This window comes from Camarhynchus parvulus, chromosome 1A, assembly GCF_901933205.1.
Source record: "Camarhynchus parvulus chromosome 1A, STF_HiC, whole genome shotgun sequence".
Taxonomy (NCBI): domain Eukaryota; kingdom Metazoa; phylum Chordata; class Aves; order Passeriformes; family Thraupidae; genus Camarhynchus; species Camarhynchus parvulus.
Genome location: NC_044586.1, coordinates 67,018,158 through 67,037,067, shown reverse-complemented (window position 1 = coordinate 67,037,067; position 18,910 = coordinate 67,018,158). Strand labels below are relative to the sequence as shown.

The following is an 18,910-nucleotide window of genomic DNA, read 5'->3' as shown; positions in this document are numbered from 1 at the left end:
TTAACTGTTTACAGAATAACACTATTAATAAAACTGTGACAGGTTGAGGTTTGAGGCTTGCCAGTGAAAGTATCTGACTGCAAAGAGATATTCAAAGTGAGATATTAATTCAGAACAACATACTAAGAAGCTTTAATCCCCAGCAAAAGCTGGCTTGAGGTAATCATTCAGCATGCATAAAGCAGAATTCTTATCCAGTAGGCATCTCTAAGGGAGAGAAGGCAGGTGCAGCCCAATTGACCCCAGAAGTTACAGTGGAGTCTTCCATAACTTCTCTCCATTTTTAATTCACTTTTATACTATTTCTTTACATTTAGGTGATGCTTGCATGTAGTCATACATCTTTGTCAGTGAGAGGCTCTCATGCCTTGGGGCTGGATATCTCAGTAAAGTACCTGCAGTAACCTTGGGATGGGGATGTGCATCAGTCCAAGGAGAGGAGTTTTGCCATGGTTGCTGATTCAGCAGCAGGACATCTTCATTTGACTTCCATGGTTTTCAGTTGTCATGCAGATTATCAGCTAGAAAATGCCACCAAGGATTTTGACAGAGCCTGGCCTCTCCTCTGCAAGGGTTTTGACAGAGCCTGGCCATGGTATCTCCACTCCACCTGCTGTTTAGGCCCACCTTAGATATAGTCCTCCTTGTGTGTGGGAGGCCAGGTATGCTGACTGTATTTCATCCCGGGAGGAGCAACTGCATTTTCTCCTGTAACTTGCCTACCACTATCCTTTTATCCCCAGTCATCTCCCTGCACAACCCTATAGCATTGATGATTTTTCCATATCCAGGAGGACAGAAGTTACCCTCCCCTTAGTCTCTCATAGTCCCTTCCTCTGCATTTGCCTTCCAGGGGAGCAAGAACCCTCCAGTGAAATCCTGCCACCATGCTGGGGCTGCTGCTGCTGCAGGTGTTGGCCAGCTGCCTCTGGCTGGGACACAGCGAGGTGGTGAACTCCTTTGAAACTTCATGTCCTCAGTTTTTTTTCCATGAAATCCCCCCGAACGAAGCCTTGGAGCCACAGAAACCAGCCTGGATCTGCCAGCGCTACAAGAACCAGTATTACTTTGCCACCCTGTACGACAGGAAGATGCGTATTCCTGTCTACTCTGCTTACATCTACCAGCCTGGACCGGGCAAAAGACCTAAAACTTGGCTGGTTGAGCCTCAGGTGAGTATCTCCTGTACAGCACATCACTCTCCAGCCACTCAGAGATGAGCTGCAGCATTCAACCCAACTTTTCTATTTCCTCCTCTAAACACATGCAAATGGACACACTGGACAGGATTCTCCTCACTGAACTTCAAACATCTTCATCACATGGTTCCTCTGATGCATCTGAGACATCAGCAGGAGCATGAGATGAATCACATGCCAAAGGTGCCCAGCTCTCTGCCTTCACCTGATAGGAACAGCAAATCACATTACTTTGCATGACATGACAAAGTCAAATGCTTCCCCTCCCTGTGACCTGCTGTGCTGGGTGACCAAGGGATGGGGAAAAGGCATCCAGGAGAGGCGAAACTTGAGGGACCCACAGTCCTGCTGGGATCTGATCCCCACTTTGCCCTGAGCTGTTCTGCATCCTTGGCAGAGCTTATCTGCTCCCAGTGATGTCTTAAACAGGCTTTGTGAATTGGTGTTAGAGAAGTGAGGAGAAACTCAGAAGGGGGGTGAGATGGCCCAGAGACAAAGCCTCGAGGGAAAAGGCACTGGAGATGAGAGCGTCAGGTTAACTGTGGAGGGATTTCTGGAGTGACATTTCAGGCAGTGCAAAGTGAGGAGCATCAGTGTTGGTCCATTCAGAAGGGTGTGATCTCCATCCATGGGCAGTGACCCCTGAGCACCTTTGGCTCAGGCTTGGTCTAGGAGGACCCAGCAGACAGACAGAACTCCAAAACCAACAGAGATCTCACAGATGTCTTTCAGTCAAACTTCAGAACTTTAGGAAAATAGGCCAATCAAATAATGGGCACAAAAAGAGGAAATTCATGTCATTGCTAAGGACAGAGGGGCAGGATTGATTTAGGTGAAAATGAACCGCAGAAGAAACCCATATGCAGTGTTCTAAAGGAAAGCTAAATATTATGCACTAAACGTGAAATTAATTTCTGAAACAAAAAATATATTTGCAGTTTGATTGCATTTTGAGTTCCTCATAGGAACTCAAGCAACTAATCTGGTATTGTACCACATCAGGAGAAGACAAAAAACAGGATCTTGACACTCAGAGATTTCTGCTCTAGGGAAATCTGCTCAATTATGCTCATCCCCAGTACTAATATCTTTTTCTCTTTATTTCCTGTCAAGCTGATTGGCCCAACTTATCCCAAAACTATGGAAAAAGAGTGGACACTCTTAAATCAATACAACGTCACCTTAGAGAAACTCAGCCAGAGCCAGGCTATCCTTCATGACTACAAGAACCTGACAGGTTTGAACCGGGGCCATTTGAACCCCAATGGCCACCACGATGACTACAGCAGCAGGATGGCCACCTTCACCCTCACCAACATAGTGCCCCAGGATGAAAAACTCAACGGCGGCGCCTGGAACAACTACGAGCAGCAAACGATGATCAGGAGGACCCAGGGCTGTAAAACCACCTATGTCATCGTGGGTGCTGTGCCTGGGAACAACTACATTGCCAAGGGGAGGGTTAATAAACCCAGCCACCTTTGGTCAGCTGCCTGCTGTGTGGTGGACAACAACTACATAAAGGCTTGGGCGGTCATTGCTGAGAACGACAGGAACCAGGTTCAGCTCCTCACACTGGGAGAGCTGGAGGACACATTAACTGAGCTCTATGGGAGGGGACAGGTTTTTCTGTTTGACAGTGACTGTCCCCGAGAATAAGCCTCACATCCTGGCTGGAACAGGCTCAGGAGCTTTTGCCACGTGTCATAGAATCACAGAAAGGTTTTGGTTTGAAGGAATTTCAAAGACCATCCCTGTAGTCTCAGCTCCTGAGCCATGGGCAGGGACACCTTTCACTATCCTTGGTGGCTCCAAGCCCTGTCCCATGCTAGTAAGTTTCTTTGTTATGAAGTTGTGGTGTTGGAAGTTCAAATTTATTTGTTCCAGTTGTCCCCCATACATATTGGTTTGTCCCTGATCAATGTCCACCCACTCCCCTGTCCATCTACCTAAAGACCAACCCCTTATTCCAGAGTCTTCTTCCCTGCCACTCAGGGAGACCCTGCCCTCCTCCTTTGTCCATCGCAGAAACCCCACCTTTGTTTCCAGAAACTTCTGCATCCATCCTGGATCCCTTGAATACCTATTGGTCTGCTTGGCCTGCTCTCCTCCCCTGTTGTGTCCCACTGAATGTCATGATGTGTACCCTGCCTTGTGCCCCTCCCCAGGTGTCTCACCATTGGTCCAAGTTTATATCCTCCCCATGTTCCCTCTGCCATACTTGAGATGCTGTTACGCTGTTAGAACTCTGTCAGTTGTCCCTGGATCCTCTCCTGTTACAGTGTCTTGACAAGTGATCCCTCTCTTTCCTTCACTCTGGACCCTTGACTCAGGATTCTAGCAGCAGCCACACAGAGCAGCTTTGCTGCCTCTGAGGGCGAGGCAGCCCTGCTTTACTGCTACCCAGAGCAGGCCAAGGGGCAGACAGGGAGTAGCCACTCTTGGCACGGGCCAGGAGCTTGGGCTAGCTGTGGTCATCTCCAAGCGGTCAGCCTGTGGCATTGTCCAGCCTGGCTTTGAACACTTCGAGGGATGGAGCAGCCCGTGGCACTGTCCAACCTGGCTTTGGACACTTCCAGGGATGGAGCAGTCACAACTCCTCTGGACCACCTATGCCAGAGTCTCACCACTCTCACAGTAAAGAATTTCTTCTTAACATCTAATTTAACCCTGTCTGCTTTCGGTTTAAAGCCATTCTCTCTTGTCCTGTCACTCCATACCCTTGTCCAAAGTCCCTTTCTCATTTAAAACCATTTAGACACTGGAAGGTGTCCAAATTCTCCCAAGAGTCCTTTCTCCAGGCTCCCTCACCTGAAGCTCTCTCACCCTCTCTCCAGAACAGATGTGCTCCAGCTCTTGGAGCATCTTTGTGGCCTCCTCTGGACTCCAACAGCTTTGTCACCTTCTTCTGTTGTGAAGATCCCAGAGCTGGAGGCAGCCCTGCAGGTGAGGTCTCACTAGAACAGAATACAGGGGGACAAATGGATTGTAGAAGGGAGCAAGACAACCCAAGGCTCCCAAAGATCTCTGATTAATTTCCAGGAAGGTCTGAGAGAGCAAATGTCACATGATATCTGTGTTCCATTAAGAAGTGAGAAACCTGTTTTCAGGTCAGGAGAATTTATATATAAAAGGATACCCACTGCCACTTGCTTATAGAGTAGTTTAGGGACTAACATAACAATTTCCACGCCAAGTGTGTAATTTACTAATAAAACCTTGTGGAATTTTACGTATCTTCTGATTTTTGTTGTTCCTTTTGACCATGAACATTTAGGGATCTTGGGGGGAGTCCCTTTTCCTTGAAAATGGTTTTGTGGGCAGAATGGGAACTTCAGGCAAAGGTTAATAGGGAAACTTTCCTGTTGAGTCACGAGCTGCAGAAAGGACTCCCTGGCTTGGTAAACTCCTTCTCAGGGAGATGGATCCAATCTTAGCCCCAGATTTTGTCAATTGTAAAACTGGATTGCAGGGTCATGTCTTCTATAAACCACAATTTGCTTCCCAGTGAAATTTCTACACCCACCAGTAAAGCCACAGTGCCCAGAGCATCCTTGCAGGACATTGGGTGTGCAAATGCAATCAGAGGATGCCAGAACACCCACACAAGTGTCAGCACCAGACACCAGTTATTCTCCTGTGAATGGGCATGAACAAAGTGGGCCAGGGTGCCAACAGCTCTTACGACATACCTCCATTGATCCAGGAACAAGACTCCCAACTTTGATGTCCCAAACTTTGACGATCCTTTGGGGTGGGAGCCTTTGCATTGAAGAGTTCAGTGGGTTCTGTCAATTCTGAATTCACAGAATTATGTGGGATTTCCCCACTTTTGCCCTGGGAGTTGTTTTCTACTGGGTCATGCCACACTGTGGAGTTGGGGGACACTTTGGGGGTCTTGGATGGTTTATGGTCCCTTCTAATGATGTGACCACTGATGGCCCTGCTTAGTTCTGTCAGTGGGGTCTCATCAGAAAGAAGGAATTTGCCTCACCTCCACGAGATCTGCTTTTTCTTGGCCTTCTTCCTCATTCTGGCTAAACCCCACTTTGCTTCAGATATCAGTCCCGGGTTAACAAAGACAAAAGAACCACAGGGCTCAACCAGTTTGTTTAAAAAAAACTTTGGTCTCACGCATTTCTTCTGGAGACTTCTGGTTGTAACAAACAACTCGTCATTCTATTATTCCTGGACTTTTGGAAACAGAAGAAACTTTGTCCAATGTAGTTTGGAATGATTGAATGGTCATTGAATGACAAAATACTTTGGGTTGGAAAAGACCTTAATGACCAGCTACGTCCATGCCCTGCCATAGGCAGGGACACTTCCACAATCCCAGGTTCCTCCAAGCCCCAGCCAGCCTGGTCATGGACACTTGCAGGGATGGGGCAGGCTCAGCTTCTGTGGGCAGCCTGTGCTGGGGCTTCACCACCTCCACAGTCACAAATACCGTCCTAATATCCAGTCTAAACCTACACTCCTTCCATTTCACGCTGTTTCACCCTGTCTAACACTGCCTTAAGGGAAATACAGCTTGGATACTAGGTAAAAGTTTTTCACAGAAAGAGTGATGAAGTTCTGCAATGGTCTGCCCAGGGAGGTGGTGGGGTCACCATCCCTGCAAAAAAAGTTAAAAAAAAGACTGGATGTGGCACGCAGTGCCATGGTTTAGTTTAGATGTTGGGACATGATTTGGACTCGATCATCTTGAAGTTCTCTTCCAACCAAGTCATCCTGTGAATTTTGTGCATTCTGTCCCAATGGTGTGGTTTAACCCCAGCCAGCAGCCACGCCCCACGCAGCCGCTCCCTCTCTCCCCGACCACTGGGATCAGGGAGAGAACTGGAAGGGGAAAAGCTGGAAAAATCCTGGGTAGAGATAGAGATAGTTTAACAGGGAAAGCAAAGGCTGTGCACACAAGCAAAGCACATCTAGGAATTCCTTCACCATTTCCCACTGATAGAAAGGTGTTCAGCCATGTCCAGGAGAGCAGGGCCCTGTCCCACCTAACAGCTACCTGGGAGGACAAAACCCACCACTCCAAATGCCCCCTCCTTCCTCCTCCTTCCCCTCACTTTATATCCTCAGCATGCTGTCACAGGGTCTGGAATATCCCTCTGGTCAGTTGGGCTCACCTGTCCTGGCTGTGTCTCCTCCCAGCCTCCCAAGCACCCCCAGCCTCCTTGCCCGCCTGGCAGTACAAAAAGCCCAAAAGGCCTTGGCCTGTGAAAGCTCTGCCCAGCAGCACCAGAAACATCTCTGTGTTATCAACTCTGTGTTCAGCAGAACTCCAAAACACAGCCCCGTCCCTGCCACTGTCAAAAACATTAACTCTGAACCCAGCACACCTCTCAGCTCCAAGGCCTTGTGCACAGTCTGTCTCCAGCTCTCCTGTAGACTCCTAAAGTACTGGCAGGTGCTCTGAGCTATCCCCAGAGCCTTCTCCTTCCCAGGCTGCTGGGATGGAGCTGTCACACAGCCATGGCAACCAGGCAAGAGAATATTTGTAGCCTGGCCATGGGAGTGATGTTCTGGGAGGCTGCAGAAGGGCAGACTGTGACTATCTGAGTGTGCTCAGAGTCAGGCCAGTCCATCCAATGTCACCAGAGCTGTTCTGTTGGGAACAGAAACACGTGTAGGTGCTGGAGCAGCAGCAGGTGCAGCTGGTGGGATTGAGGAAATGATCAAGGCAGTCGCCAGACCCTGTTAGCTGACTCTGACATGCCATGCTGCAAGGCAGGAAATTTGGGAGAAATTCTGGGGAAACTATAACAAAGAACACTGAGCACATTTCAGGGTTGGTTTGAACATTACCCCTGAATAAAAATAGAAAACTTCTCTATTCTGTAGAATTCCTTTTTTACAACAAGGGGCAAATTTTTGAAAGGGTATATATTGCAGTGGCACTCCTGAGGATTCAAACACTCCTTTCTCCAGGGAGAAGGCAGAAGGAGCAGTTCAGCTGCCTGTTCTGAGACTCTGCTTGAAGGTAAGCTCTTCCTCCCTCCTCACCATTGATTCCAATATTAAAAATCTCTCCTGACTTTCTGAAATAAATATATTTCTGGACAAAGCCTAGGCTGGAGCTGCTGAGCTCCCAGGAGCAATCAGAGCTTATGCATGCACTGAATTTTGCAGGACTTTGGTATTTTTTGTCTGTCAGGAGGGTACAGACAGAAGGAATGATTTGGGGAAGAAACTGAAGCCAGCTCACCTAAAAATTAACATCAAACTTTTGAATAGGAAGGAAGGGGGAGATTATTGAGTACTAAAACTCCACCCATGACCTTGCAAAAAACCTCTGGACAAACAGAGTTGTGGTCTAAATTCCCAGGAAAAATTACTCGAAAAGCTTCTTGGGAAATCTAACAACCGCCTCTTCCTGGAGAGCATATAAACCCAGAGAGTCTGAGACTGCAGCAGAGGCATTTGAGACTCCTCTGCCACTTTGGGGCTGCGAGCAGAATCCTGTGACGCACCTTCTCACGGTAGGTGTTTTTCTATGTATCTGTTAAATTAGATATTAAGTTAGTTGGATATATTTTAATCTCATGCAGTGGGTCATGCAGAAGGACTTTTCAGACCATTCTCTGCTTGATTTGGGGCAGATACAGGCGTGCTCTGCAGAGCACTGTAAAAAGTCCCGACTTGTAGTTGCAGTTCTCAGTTTCCAGCACACTGGTCACCACATTCCTGATCCAGGGATGAACAAAAGAAAAAGGACCAGATATCTTGGGTCAGAGCAGGGCTGTGTGCAGCTCAGCATCCAGAATCCAGTGGAAATGGAGAGATGAGGGGCAGGGAGAAGAAGAAGACAAGGGCAAATGTGCAAGGTGACTTGTCACACTTTCAGCAGTCCTGAGCTCAGTCCTTTGCCAGCCCAAGGTGGGCTTTGTGCTTTAGAGGCTGTGGCAGCTTTGTCTGCCAGGAACCCTTTGAACTGCCTGTCCCAGCTGCCTTATTCCAAATGCTGATGATATTAAATCTGTCCAATGAGTGTCTGGCAATGCAGATGGAAGCATCCCTGCTCTCCCAAACCTGTGCTGCCTCTGAAAGGAGGCAAAGTCCCTTGCTTGCTTGCCATCATCCCAGGGAGCATTTCAGCAGTTTTCTCATAAAGGAGTGACCTTACTGACTGCTGAAAATCACATCAGCACTGAGAAAGACAAAAGAGGACAAGTGGCTGTCCAAGAAATTCCTGCAATGGCGCCTTTGACTGTACAGGGAAATCAATCAGCAAAGCTGAAGATGGGCATCAGCAGGAATCCCAAGCAACCAGGGCAAGAGCTGCCCCTCAGGGCTTGCATTGCAGCAGCCATTGTGCTGATAAGATAGAGGTGTTATCCCTCATGCTTGCTGCTGCCATCTGCTTGGCCCCTTCATTTGCTCTCTGCATGTGTCTGCATGTTCAGAGTCTGGGGTTGGATAACGTGGAAATGCAAGGTGAGCAGCAGGACACCCATGGGCCAATGTCAGCTGAGAGGCAGGAGCCCAGGTGGATGATTTGGGGTTCAGTATTGGCTCTGACTGGAAGAGCTGAGTGTCTGTGTGAACCTGGATGGGGCCAGAGAGCTGTAGGAAGAGCAGCATTGCTGTTCTTTGCCTGCCCAATGCCCCATGAGATTAAAGGCCAGCTCAGCATGGCAGGGGGCTGAGCAGAGTCCGTGCCCAGCTGCAGGTGTGTGCTGTGCGAAGGTGCTGAGAGCAGGAGGGAGGTGGGAAAAGGTGACCTTGTCCCAGGGCTGTGCCTCAGTTGCAAGGTCACTTTGCTGTGAGATCTGATTGCAGTCCTGGTGGGTTTGGCTCCTTCCTCCTACAGGCTGAGTGCTCCCACTGCTGCCTCCTGTGGGCTCCTAAACCCCGTTTTAGGTTCTACTCTTATTGCCGTTGTGATTTTTCCATATGTTTCAGGACAGAAATGACTCCTTTCCTGGTCTCTCATAATCCCCTCCTCTGCCAGCTCTGTTCCCCTTCACTAAAAGGCTGCAGGCCATGACCTTCTCTCCCCAAACTGAGTGTCCCTCTGCATTTGCCTTCCAGGGGAGCAAGAGCCCTCCAGTGAAATCCTGCCACCATGCTGGGGCTGCTGCTGCTGCAGGTGTTGGCCAGCTGCCTCTGGCTGGGACACAGCAAGGTGGAGACACCCTTTGGGAGTTGTAATCAGTTCTTCTATGCACGGGTTCCCCCAAATAATGCCCTGAATCCAAAGAACCCAGCCTGGATCTGTCAGCACTTCAGGAACTCGTATCACTATGCCACCCTGTACGACAGAGACAGGAGAATTCCAGTGTACTCTGCTTACAAATACAGGCCTAGATCTACCGAGAAACCTCCAGAGTGGTGGATGGTTGAGCCCCAGGTGAGTGTCCCTCTTACACACATCACCCTCCAGACACTGAGAGATGAGCATTTGAATTACCACTTCTCCTGGACCTTGGACCCAGACCACCCCAAATATCTTTGATTTTATTAACTTTCTCCAAAGGCATTTTTGGAGTATTTAGTTTCCCCAGGACTCCTTTCAGATTACAGGCTCCTCTCAGAGGCTGATCTTTTGTAAGTTCTTTGCAGTGATGCTGCAGAAAATTCTCCCTGGCCCAGATCAGCTCTGAGACACATTCCCAGCACTGCTGTAACAGATTCCACTTCAATTGAGGTCTTCTTGCTTACTGAGCAGAACTGTTCATCCTTGAATGAACCTTAGTCTTCCCATAGAAACCTCAGCCCCAGGACTGATTTCCTGACACTTCTCCCTGTGTATGAGGTTACAGGAGACAACATCTGGTGTTCCGGGACTGGGCTACACCTGTAGCAACCCCACATAAAATCACAGAATCACAGAATCGCAGCGTGGCGTGAGGGGATCCAGGGAGAACCCTGGGCAGATCTGGACTGTGGAGACAGGAGGAAAGGGAAGCAGATTTGGCAGGGGAGGTGAATCACCAAAGTCACCTTTCAATCCTAGGAGTGGGAAATGCTCCTCCTCTCATGCATCCATGCTCTCAGGACACACTGCAGACCGGATCACCAAGGTCACAAGTCAAACTGAGAGCAGCCAGATTCTGAGCTGCTTGCTTTTTAAAGCTCTTGTGTTCATGTCGGTTCGTCATGTGTATGATTTCTCTCAGATTCATACATTTTCCTGCACTGAGATGAAAAAAATGGGATCCTGGCCATCAGAGACTTCTGCTCCAGGGAAATCTTCTCCATTACTCCCATTCCCCATTCTAACACCTCTTTCTTTTTTCCTGTCCAGCTCATAGATGAGAAGGTAGATCTTGAAGACATGGGAAGAGAGTCGGACCTCATTGCTCAACATCATTTCACCTTAGAACAAATTGAAGAGAGCCAGGCTGTCCTTGATGACTACAAAGGACTGAAGGATTTGGACCTTGGCTGTTTGAATCCCAGTGGCCATATGGAGAGTCAAGAGAGCAAGATGGCTACCTTCAGCCTGACCAACGTAGTGCCCCAGGACAGCATTCTCCACAAGGGCCAGTGGAACATCTATGAGTCTAAAACAATGCCCCAACAGACCAAGGACTGCACAATCACCTATGTGATCACGGGTGCTGTGCCTGGGAGCACTGACATCGCTGAAGGGAGGGTGAACAGACCCAGCCACATCTGGTCAGCTGCCTGCTGCCTGGTGGGCACAAAGCCCACAAGTGCTTGGGGGGCCATTGCTGAGAACGACAAGAACCAGGTGGAGAACCTCAGCCTGGGGAAGCTGGAGGAGAGGCTGACTGAGCTCTACGGTGGACCGGTTACTCTGTTTGACAATGCCTGTCCCCGGCAATAAGGCTCACATCCTCAATGGAAAAGGTTAGCTGGCTTTACCACATGTCACAGAATCTCAGAATGGGTTGGTTTTGATGGGACCTTAAAGCCTTAAAGATCATCTCATTCTCACCTACCTGCACCAGTTTGTCCCAAGCCGTCCCCAGCCTGGCCTTGAAGCCCTCCAGGGATGGGGCAGTCAAAACAGCTCTGGGTAATTTTTACTCATACCACAGCCTGCTCAGGGTAATTCACTTCTTTATAACATCCCATCTAACCCTGCCCTCCATCAGTGTGAAACCATTCCCTCTTGTCCTGTCACTCCATACCCTTGCCCAAAGACCCTCTCCAGGCCTCTTGGAGATCCTTGAGGTACGGGACTCTCAGCAGTCTTCTCCAGGCTGAACATCCCCAGCTCTCTCACCCTCTCTCCAGAGCAGACATGCTCCAGCCCTCAGAGCACCTTCATGGCTTCCACTGGACTGCACTCCAACAGCTTTGTATCCTTCTTATGCTGTGGGCCCAGAGCTGGAGGCAGCACTGCAGGTGGGGTCTGAGCACAGCAGAGTAGAGGGGGACAAATGTCCTGTGCAGAGGCTGTGCTGCTTCCTTCTCTGCTGTGTTTCCAGCTCTGTCCCTCAGGGCACCTCCTGCTCTGCTCAAAGGCACAAAGATGTGGGCAGAGCCTCCAGCTGCTTTGCTTTGCTGCCCATGTCAGGAGGGGGGGGGGGGAAAAAAAAAAAGCCTTTTTTTTTTTCCCGCCCCCCCCGGGGGGGGGGGGGCTTTTTTTTTTTCTTTTTTTTTCCGGGGTGGGGCCCCGGGGGCCCTGGTTTTTTCCGCCTCCTTTTTTGGGGGTGTCCATTTCTGGAGATACCCAAAGCCCAACAATATATGATTGTGGACAACCTGCTCTAGCTGATCCTGCTGCAGCCTGGAGTCTGGACTAGAAGACCCTGAGAAGTCCCTCCAAAACACAACAATTCAGTGATTCTGTGATCCTGGCACATGCTTTTGTTTGCTTGCTTTTGAAAGTGCACCTTGAGAGCAGCAGCTGTTGTATCAGACAGGCAGGCTTTGGCATCAGATCCATGGAGAGCTTGGAGCAGCCAAAGCTGAATTCCTGTGCTGCACTCCTTGCACACCTTCATTCTCTGCTCTGCTTCTGAAGCTTCTCTGCAGATTGATGGGAAACTGATTTGGGGAAATGTATTCAATGGTTGTCAAAGATCAATGTGTGCCCCATCATGGAGTTTGCAAGAGCTTACAATAAAAGTGATTTGCTGCAGTGCTGGATTGCAGGGTCATGTCTTCTATAAACCACAATTTGCTTCTCAGTGAAATTTCTACACCCACCAGTAAAGCCACAGTGCCCAGAGCATCCTTGCAGGACATTGGGTGTGAAAATGCAATCAGAGGATGCCATAACACCCACACAAGTGTCAGCCAGCGGGGCTTTAGGAAAGGCAGGTCCTGCCTAGCAAACTCTTGGAAGCCTGGATGCTGAGAATTTTAAACTTTCCGTGTTGAAAGGCATAGACCCTCCAGGGAACACTGAATTTGACCTGAGGCTGTGGAGAAGGCTTCCAAAATTGATTGATAACCCTGAAATTATAGGTGCATAGTTTGAATAGAAGTATGTATTAGCAAAGGGTGAAAAACTTAGGGTTTAACATTTTTGAATATAGCAATATATATAAAGCAAAAGGGAGGTTTTTGGGCACTGGCTGGTTGTTGTTCTTCACCTTCTTCTTCATGGGTTTGTGTAGCATTAAGTAATTGGTTAGAAAAGTCTGCATTGTGGACATTGAGTGATTAGTTATTGCATTAAAAGTAAAAATACTTTAGGTGTCATTCCTTATTGCACACTTCAGCCTTAAAAGACCTTGTTGAGAAAGATAGTGGGCCATTTTGTACCTTGTTAGTTGAATGCCATAGAACTCACACTTTTTAAGGCTGTAACACAGATAAGAATTAATAATAAACACTGAAGACCAAACATGAGAAACACTCTCTCCTGCACATTTCGTTCCAATCCTGACAACAAAGAAAAGAAAATAAAAACACAATAGTGAACCTCATCTCCTTTTGATGACCAGATGACCGGCCCAGAGGATGAGGGGGGAGGCTGTGGAAGCATTCCCCTGGACTTCACCAAAGCCTTTGGCACAGTCTCCCACAGCATTCTCCTGGAAAAGTTGTCAGCCCAGGCCTTGGAGAGGTCCTCTCCTGGCTGGCTCAGGAGCTGTCTGCATGTGCAGGCCCAGAGAGCCTTGGTGAACAGTGCCACATCCAGCTGGTGTCCGGCCACAAGCGCTGTCCCCAGGGACCAGTGTGGGGCCCAGTACCATTGAAGATCTTTCCTGATGATCTGGATGAGGGGATCCAGTGAAGATCATGGATGATCCCAAGTTTGGTGGGAGACTCAGCTGCTGGAGGGCAGGAAGGCTCTGCAGACAGGCTGGATCCATGGGCCGAGGCCACCTCTGCAGGCAGTGCAGAGCAAGGCCATGGAGCTGCTGAGGGCCCTGCAGGGAAAGGCCCGTGAGGAGCAGCTGAGGCAGCTGGGGTTCTTTAGCCCAGACATGGGGTCTCTGAGAGATCATTTCTCTCTCCAGATCCCTGAAAAGGGGGTGTAGCCAGGTGGGGATCAGCCTTTTCTGCTGGACAACCAGCGAGACAATGAGAGGGCAAGGCCTCAACCTGCACCAGGGGAGATTCTGGTGGTGCATCAGGAGGAATTTCTTCACATAAAGGGCGATTCAACATTGGAATGGACTGCCTGAGGATGTGGTGGAATCCCAATTCCTGGAGACTGGATGTGGTATTCAATGCCATGGTCCACTTGAGCAGGTGGTGATAGGTCAAAGGTTGGACTCCACGATCCCAGAGGCCTTTTCCAACAGAAATAATTCTGTGCTTCTCCCAGGAAGCCAGCTTGGAGCTGAGCAGAGGGCTGCCCCAGCTCCACAAGCATGCTGCCAGGCACCTTTCATCTGGCATTGCCTCTGCTTTCTGCTGAGCCTGCTGTGAATGGGCAGTGGGAATGGAGCCCTTTGCTGAGCCCAGAGCTGCTCCATGCCCACGGTGGGGTGGGAAGCACCTGTGTTCCATGGGAAGGTGCAGCTGCACTGACATGGCAGGGTAATTTTGCAGTTTGCTCTGTGTCTGTCCATCTTTGGGGAGAGCTCTGGGCTCCAGTGTGTCACAGGGATTTTAGCCAGCATAAAAAAAATTAATTTTGCTGGGAGCTGTGCGGAGACACTGCTACCTCAAACCACTTTACTGCAAAGTGTTGGATCATGCAGCTGGCTTAGCCCTTCTCCAGTAACACCAAGGGTTCAGATTGCATTAAATGAACCATTTGTCATGTGCTGTTCTGGAAGAGAAGGAAACAAGAAAATTAAGACATTTGCATAACCTGTCCTCTACTGGGCAAAACTCCTTTGGTCCACCCAGGAGTATCTTTGGCTGCTCATTGGGAAGGCAGCCGGGGAGCTGCTTCCTGGTGCTTTGCCATCCCCTGGGCAAAGCAGATGCCATCCCCATCTCCTGGGTTGGACACATGGGAGCTACCAGATCTCTGTCATGTAGGCAGCAAATGTAGTGTGTGTGGTTCTGCATGAAACATGTTCTGTTTGTGGCACTACGAGGCCAATCTCCTGCTGCTTCTCCAGGGAAAATGCCCAGCTCTTCATCTCACCATGCAGGGAGATGCTTTTTCCTGGCAACTCATAACCAAAGGCATGAGGGTCATTCCTGAGTCTCACAGGAGGTTCCCCTGGGAGTTTCCTGTCTTAAATGAAATGCTAATCTAGAAAAAGGAAAGACAAGACTACTTTCAGTAATCTAAGTGCTTTATCTTGCTGGGAGCTTTTAAAAGAGAGGACAGTTAAATTTATCAAAACCCAAATATTTATTCTCATGTGTTTATTTTCACAACCAAAGTCAGATTAAGACATTAAGTAAATATTAGATGTTTGCTTAACCATCTTAGCCTCTGGATACAAAGGCCACACCTATTATAAAAGTTGTATAAGATTAAAACTCCTTTGATTTCTGTGGAACTTATCTCTTGTGTACGTGGATGAGATTGTGTGAAGTTACACTCCATGTACACAAGAACCACCAAACCTGTTCAAACTAATTACACAATAGGAGAGTTTCCATAATTTTTTTTTTTTGTTGGGTTTTTTTTACTGTTGCTCTTGGTTATTGTCTGGGTTCTCCTTCAATGGGATTTACAAGTTCAGATTTCACACAGTGACTCTGCAAATATTGGACCTCCAACAGCCAACAACAAACCCCAAATATATAAAGTTTTTTTGCACTTTCAGATATATCCTTCCCTTGGTGGATGGCACTCCATTCAAGAGTGGCTCAGCAAGATTATCCAGATGATTATTTATATCTATGTAAACATCAGATCCATTCTAAGAAATACTCAAAGGCCACAACACGAGCTGCCTCTGAGAATCCACGTCACATTCATGTTTACTCTGAAAATAATAACTGCTTCAGCAAAAGAAGTCTGATTTTACTTGATACTATTTTTAAGGAACTGCTAATTTGTGATTCATTGTAAACTCAGAGCCTCAAAATGCTTCATAATTCAAAGAATCTTCCAAGAAGGCAGATTCACATATCAAAGAGAACTAAGAGAGAAAATACACTCAAGATCACCCTGATCTGTCTCAAGTGCTGGACTGATGGTTCTGCTGTGCCAGTGGGTTTGAGGGGTTTTGCATCAGCTGCTGAAGAAGTCCAGAAAATTCCAACACCATTCAATGGCAGTACTGTACCTTGGGAGTGCAAGTTGGCATCCTTTTGTTTTTCTTTTCACATGAAGTTACATTTTTCCCCACTACCCTCACAAAATATTCAAAGCCTCAAGCAAATGAAATTGTGTGATAGAAATATGATAGAAAAACCTGCAAGCTCAAGAAGGCTGAGCCAGTGATTCTGAGCTGGAAGTAAACAGGTTGCACTGCCTCCATCCTTCAGGGAGTAAATACAGTGATTTATCTCTGCCCTTCCCTTGAGGTTTATATGCAGGTGGAATTTAATTACTATGGCTACCCACAACCACTTTGTGTCTAGGTGAACTCTGGATCTTAGATATGTAAAAAGATTTAAAAGCAAGTATTTTTATCTTGATTTTTGAGAGGAAAAAAGGAAAATTAAAAAATGAGGAGAAGTTTTGGCTGCTAAGTGTCTTCCAGTTTCAAGCATGAGAAGTCTTCAGAAAACAGCAGTTTAAGAGTAACAGACAGATTGTGATTATCAGTGAGCACAGGTGAGGAAGGCAGAACATGAGCCATTGACCACATAGTCTGGGAATGTATAAGCCAGCTCTTGTAAATACACATGCAGATATTCCAGGTTAACACATCACATCCTTTTCTTCTAACAGCTGCAAAAAACTTGTTTTAAGCAGCTGTACTACTATGGGAAAAGGGGAAAAACACTTCCTGGGGCTTCATTGATTTATGGAATTGTTTATCCCAGAAAAAAACCCAGAAGTGACATGAAACATCATCCAGTTCCAACTCCCTGCCATGAGCAGGGACACTATCCCAGGCTGCTCCAAGCCCTGTCCAAACTGGCCATTCGCCCTTGTCCTGTCACTTCATGCCTATGTCCAAATTCCCTCTCCAGCCCTCCTGGAGGATCTTTAGTATCACTGAAAGCGGCACCAAGGCCTCCCTGGAGTAATTTCTTCTCCAGGTTGAACACTCCCAGTTGTCTCAGTGTGTACCCTGGAATATAGCTGCAGACAGAGAATCCAAACCTGCCCATCTTTACCCCATGAAGTGCAGTAACACATATCACTCCAGTTATGTAACTCCAGTGCGTGTAACACACACTTTTCCTGCTCATGTGGCACAAGAGGAGCACTCCTATATAATGCACATCAAAGTTTCTCAGTGGCAATGGTGGTACCAGAATTTTCTATATGAAAGCATTATATGCCAGGTAAACTCATAAAATAGAAATCTGAGAACTAGTCTTAGAACATACCTCTGTTTTCAGAGCACACATTAAATTTACAGGTATTTTCCTATCTGACATAAATTAAAAGCTCTCTTTTAAAACCAAATGGTGTTTTTATGTTTCTATATCATCTAGAAGACAGCATTGTCAAGTGGAGAGTTTCTCTTTGAATACCCACTGTCTGTGTGAATGGCTATTCCCCTCACTTCCAACATGGACCTCTTCAGGGTTGGTCTCCTTTACTGCCATCCAAGCCTGAGGACCTTCTCAGAAGAAAAGGAGAAAAGAGGAGAAAGAGGAAATGGCTTCCTATTTACTCTTGCTGAATGTACTTTTCAAACCCTTATTCTCATTCAGAGTGGAGGGCCGTGTCACAGAATAACAGAATCAATTAGGTTGGAAAAGACCTCCAATATGATTGAGTCCAATCTTTGACCACCTTGTGGCACCATGTGCCATGTTCAGTCATTTCTTGAACACTTTCGTGGATGGTGATTCCACATCCTCCCTGGGCAGCCCATTCCAATGCTTAACCACCCTTTCAGGGAAGAAATTCTTCTTGAGGTCCTCCCCTGAACCTCCCCTGGTGCAGCTTGAGGCTGTGTCCTGGGACTGTCGTTGGTTCCCTGGGAGAAAAGACAGACACTCACCAGAGTTGAAGAGAGCAATAAAGTCTCTCCTGAGCCTGTTTTTTTTCTCTGGGATAAATAAACTCAGCTCCCTCAGCCACTCCTCATAGGACTTGCCCACCAGGCCCTCCATTAGCTTCATTGTCCTTCTCTGGACTCACTCCAGCACCTCAATGTCTTCCCTGAACTGGACACAGGACTCAAGGTGGGGCTTCCCCAGTGCCAAGCACAGGACGGCAATCCCTGCTGGCCACACTATTGCTGTTACAAGTCATCATGCCATCAACGTTCTTGATCACCTGGGCACAGCTGACTCATGTTCAGCTGCTGTCACCAGCCACCCCTGGTCCTTTCCCACTGGGACACTTTCCAGCCACTTTGCCTCAGCCTGTGACACTGCCTGGGGTTATTGTGGCTGAAATGTGGGACACAGCACTTGGTCTTGTTGGACCTCATTCTGTTGGCCTCCCAGCATCGATCCAGCCTATCCAGATCCTTCAGCAGACCCTTTCTACCTTCCAGCAGATCAACATTCCCAGCATACTTGACATTATCTATGAGCTTACTGAGGGTTCACGCAATAAGATAAGTAGTACAAATAAATCCCATCCCAACAGGAATAAAAAAAGCCATGGGAAATACAAACATCAAGGCTATAGAGTGAGAATAACTCAACAGGAATACTAACCAGTAAAGCAATGACACATACACTCTATCTAGAAACAGAAAACAAGACCAAAACCTCCTCATGTCTTCTGAATTATAAGGAAGGGATCCATCCCATTTGGCTTTTGTCATATGCCATGTAAGCATCTGTAGTTAATCTGATCAATCTGGGCATTGTTAAAATCAATGCAGAGAAACAGGTCAAGACCCTGAGTCATTTGACCTGTATATACATAAATAACTATATGTCTCTCTGTGTGTATAAATAAATACATATTCACATACATTTATTACAGAATAATAATGTGTGTATTATTATATATAATATATAATTATTATTTTTTATATATAGGCCATAGGGTGAGAAGAACTGCTCTCCAAAGGGACTTGTTCCTTCCCCAGTGCCTGCCTGAGACACAGATACATGCATTCATCCAGGTGAAACCCATCTTACCCAGCCAAGTGTGGCTAAAAAGAGGCAGAAGAATATCCAGACATTGCAAATTCCCAATAATACAAGAACACGTCAAGTATTATGTGTGCTTGAGCCTGTCCTCAGATGCCTTTGTGCTGGGCTCTCTCAGTCTCTGCAGCTACGAAAGGAGCTGTCAAATAATTTGGCTGCCATGATCTGCATCATCCTTG

At 47.4% G+C, this 18,910-nt stretch overlaps 2 protein-coding genes across 2 annotated transcripts; both read left to right on the top strand.

The window, feature by feature from the left end:
- Positions 1-877: 877 nt before the first annotated feature.
- On the top strand, positions 878-2,858 carry LOC115910494 (endonuclease domain-containing 1 protein-like). The gene is made up of 2 exons (XM_030960686.1): positions 878-1,172; positions 2,313-2,858. Exons 1-2 carry the CDS (start codon positions 888-890, stop codon positions 2,856-2,858), a joined length of 831 nt encoding a protein of 276 aa, XP_030816546.1. The 5' UTR covers positions 878-887.
- A 6,415-nt stretch (positions 2,859-9,273) lies between these two features.
- Positions 9,274-11,001, top strand: LOC115909753 (endonuclease domain-containing 1 protein-like). The gene is made up of 2 exons (XM_030959298.1): positions 9,274-9,558; positions 10,468-11,001. Exons 1-2 carry the CDS (start codon positions 9,274-9,276, stop codon positions 10,999-11,001), a joined length of 819 nt encoding a protein of 272 aa, XP_030815158.1.
- The last annotated feature ends 7,909 nt before the right edge of the window (positions 11,002-18,910 follow it).

Excerpts from the sequence above, each read along its gene's own strand:
- LOC115910494 (XM_030960686.1), top strand. The coding sequence starts at position 888 with ATGCTGGGGCTGCTGCTGCTGCAGGTGTTGGCCAGCTGCCTCTGGCTG. Across the intron at positions 1,173-2,312 it reads CTTGGCTGGTTGAGCCTCAG|CTGATTGGCCCAACTTATCC; the intron begins GTGAGTATCTCC and ends TTTCCTGTCAAG.
- LOC115909753 (XM_030959298.1), top strand. The coding sequence starts at position 9,274 with ATGCTGGGGCTGCTGCTGCTGCAGGTGTTGGCCAGCTGCCTCTGGCTG. Across the intron at positions 9,559-10,467 it reads GGTGGATGGTTGAGCCCCAG|AAGGTAGATCTTGAAGACAT; the intron begins GTGAGTGTCCCT and ends CTCATAGATGAG.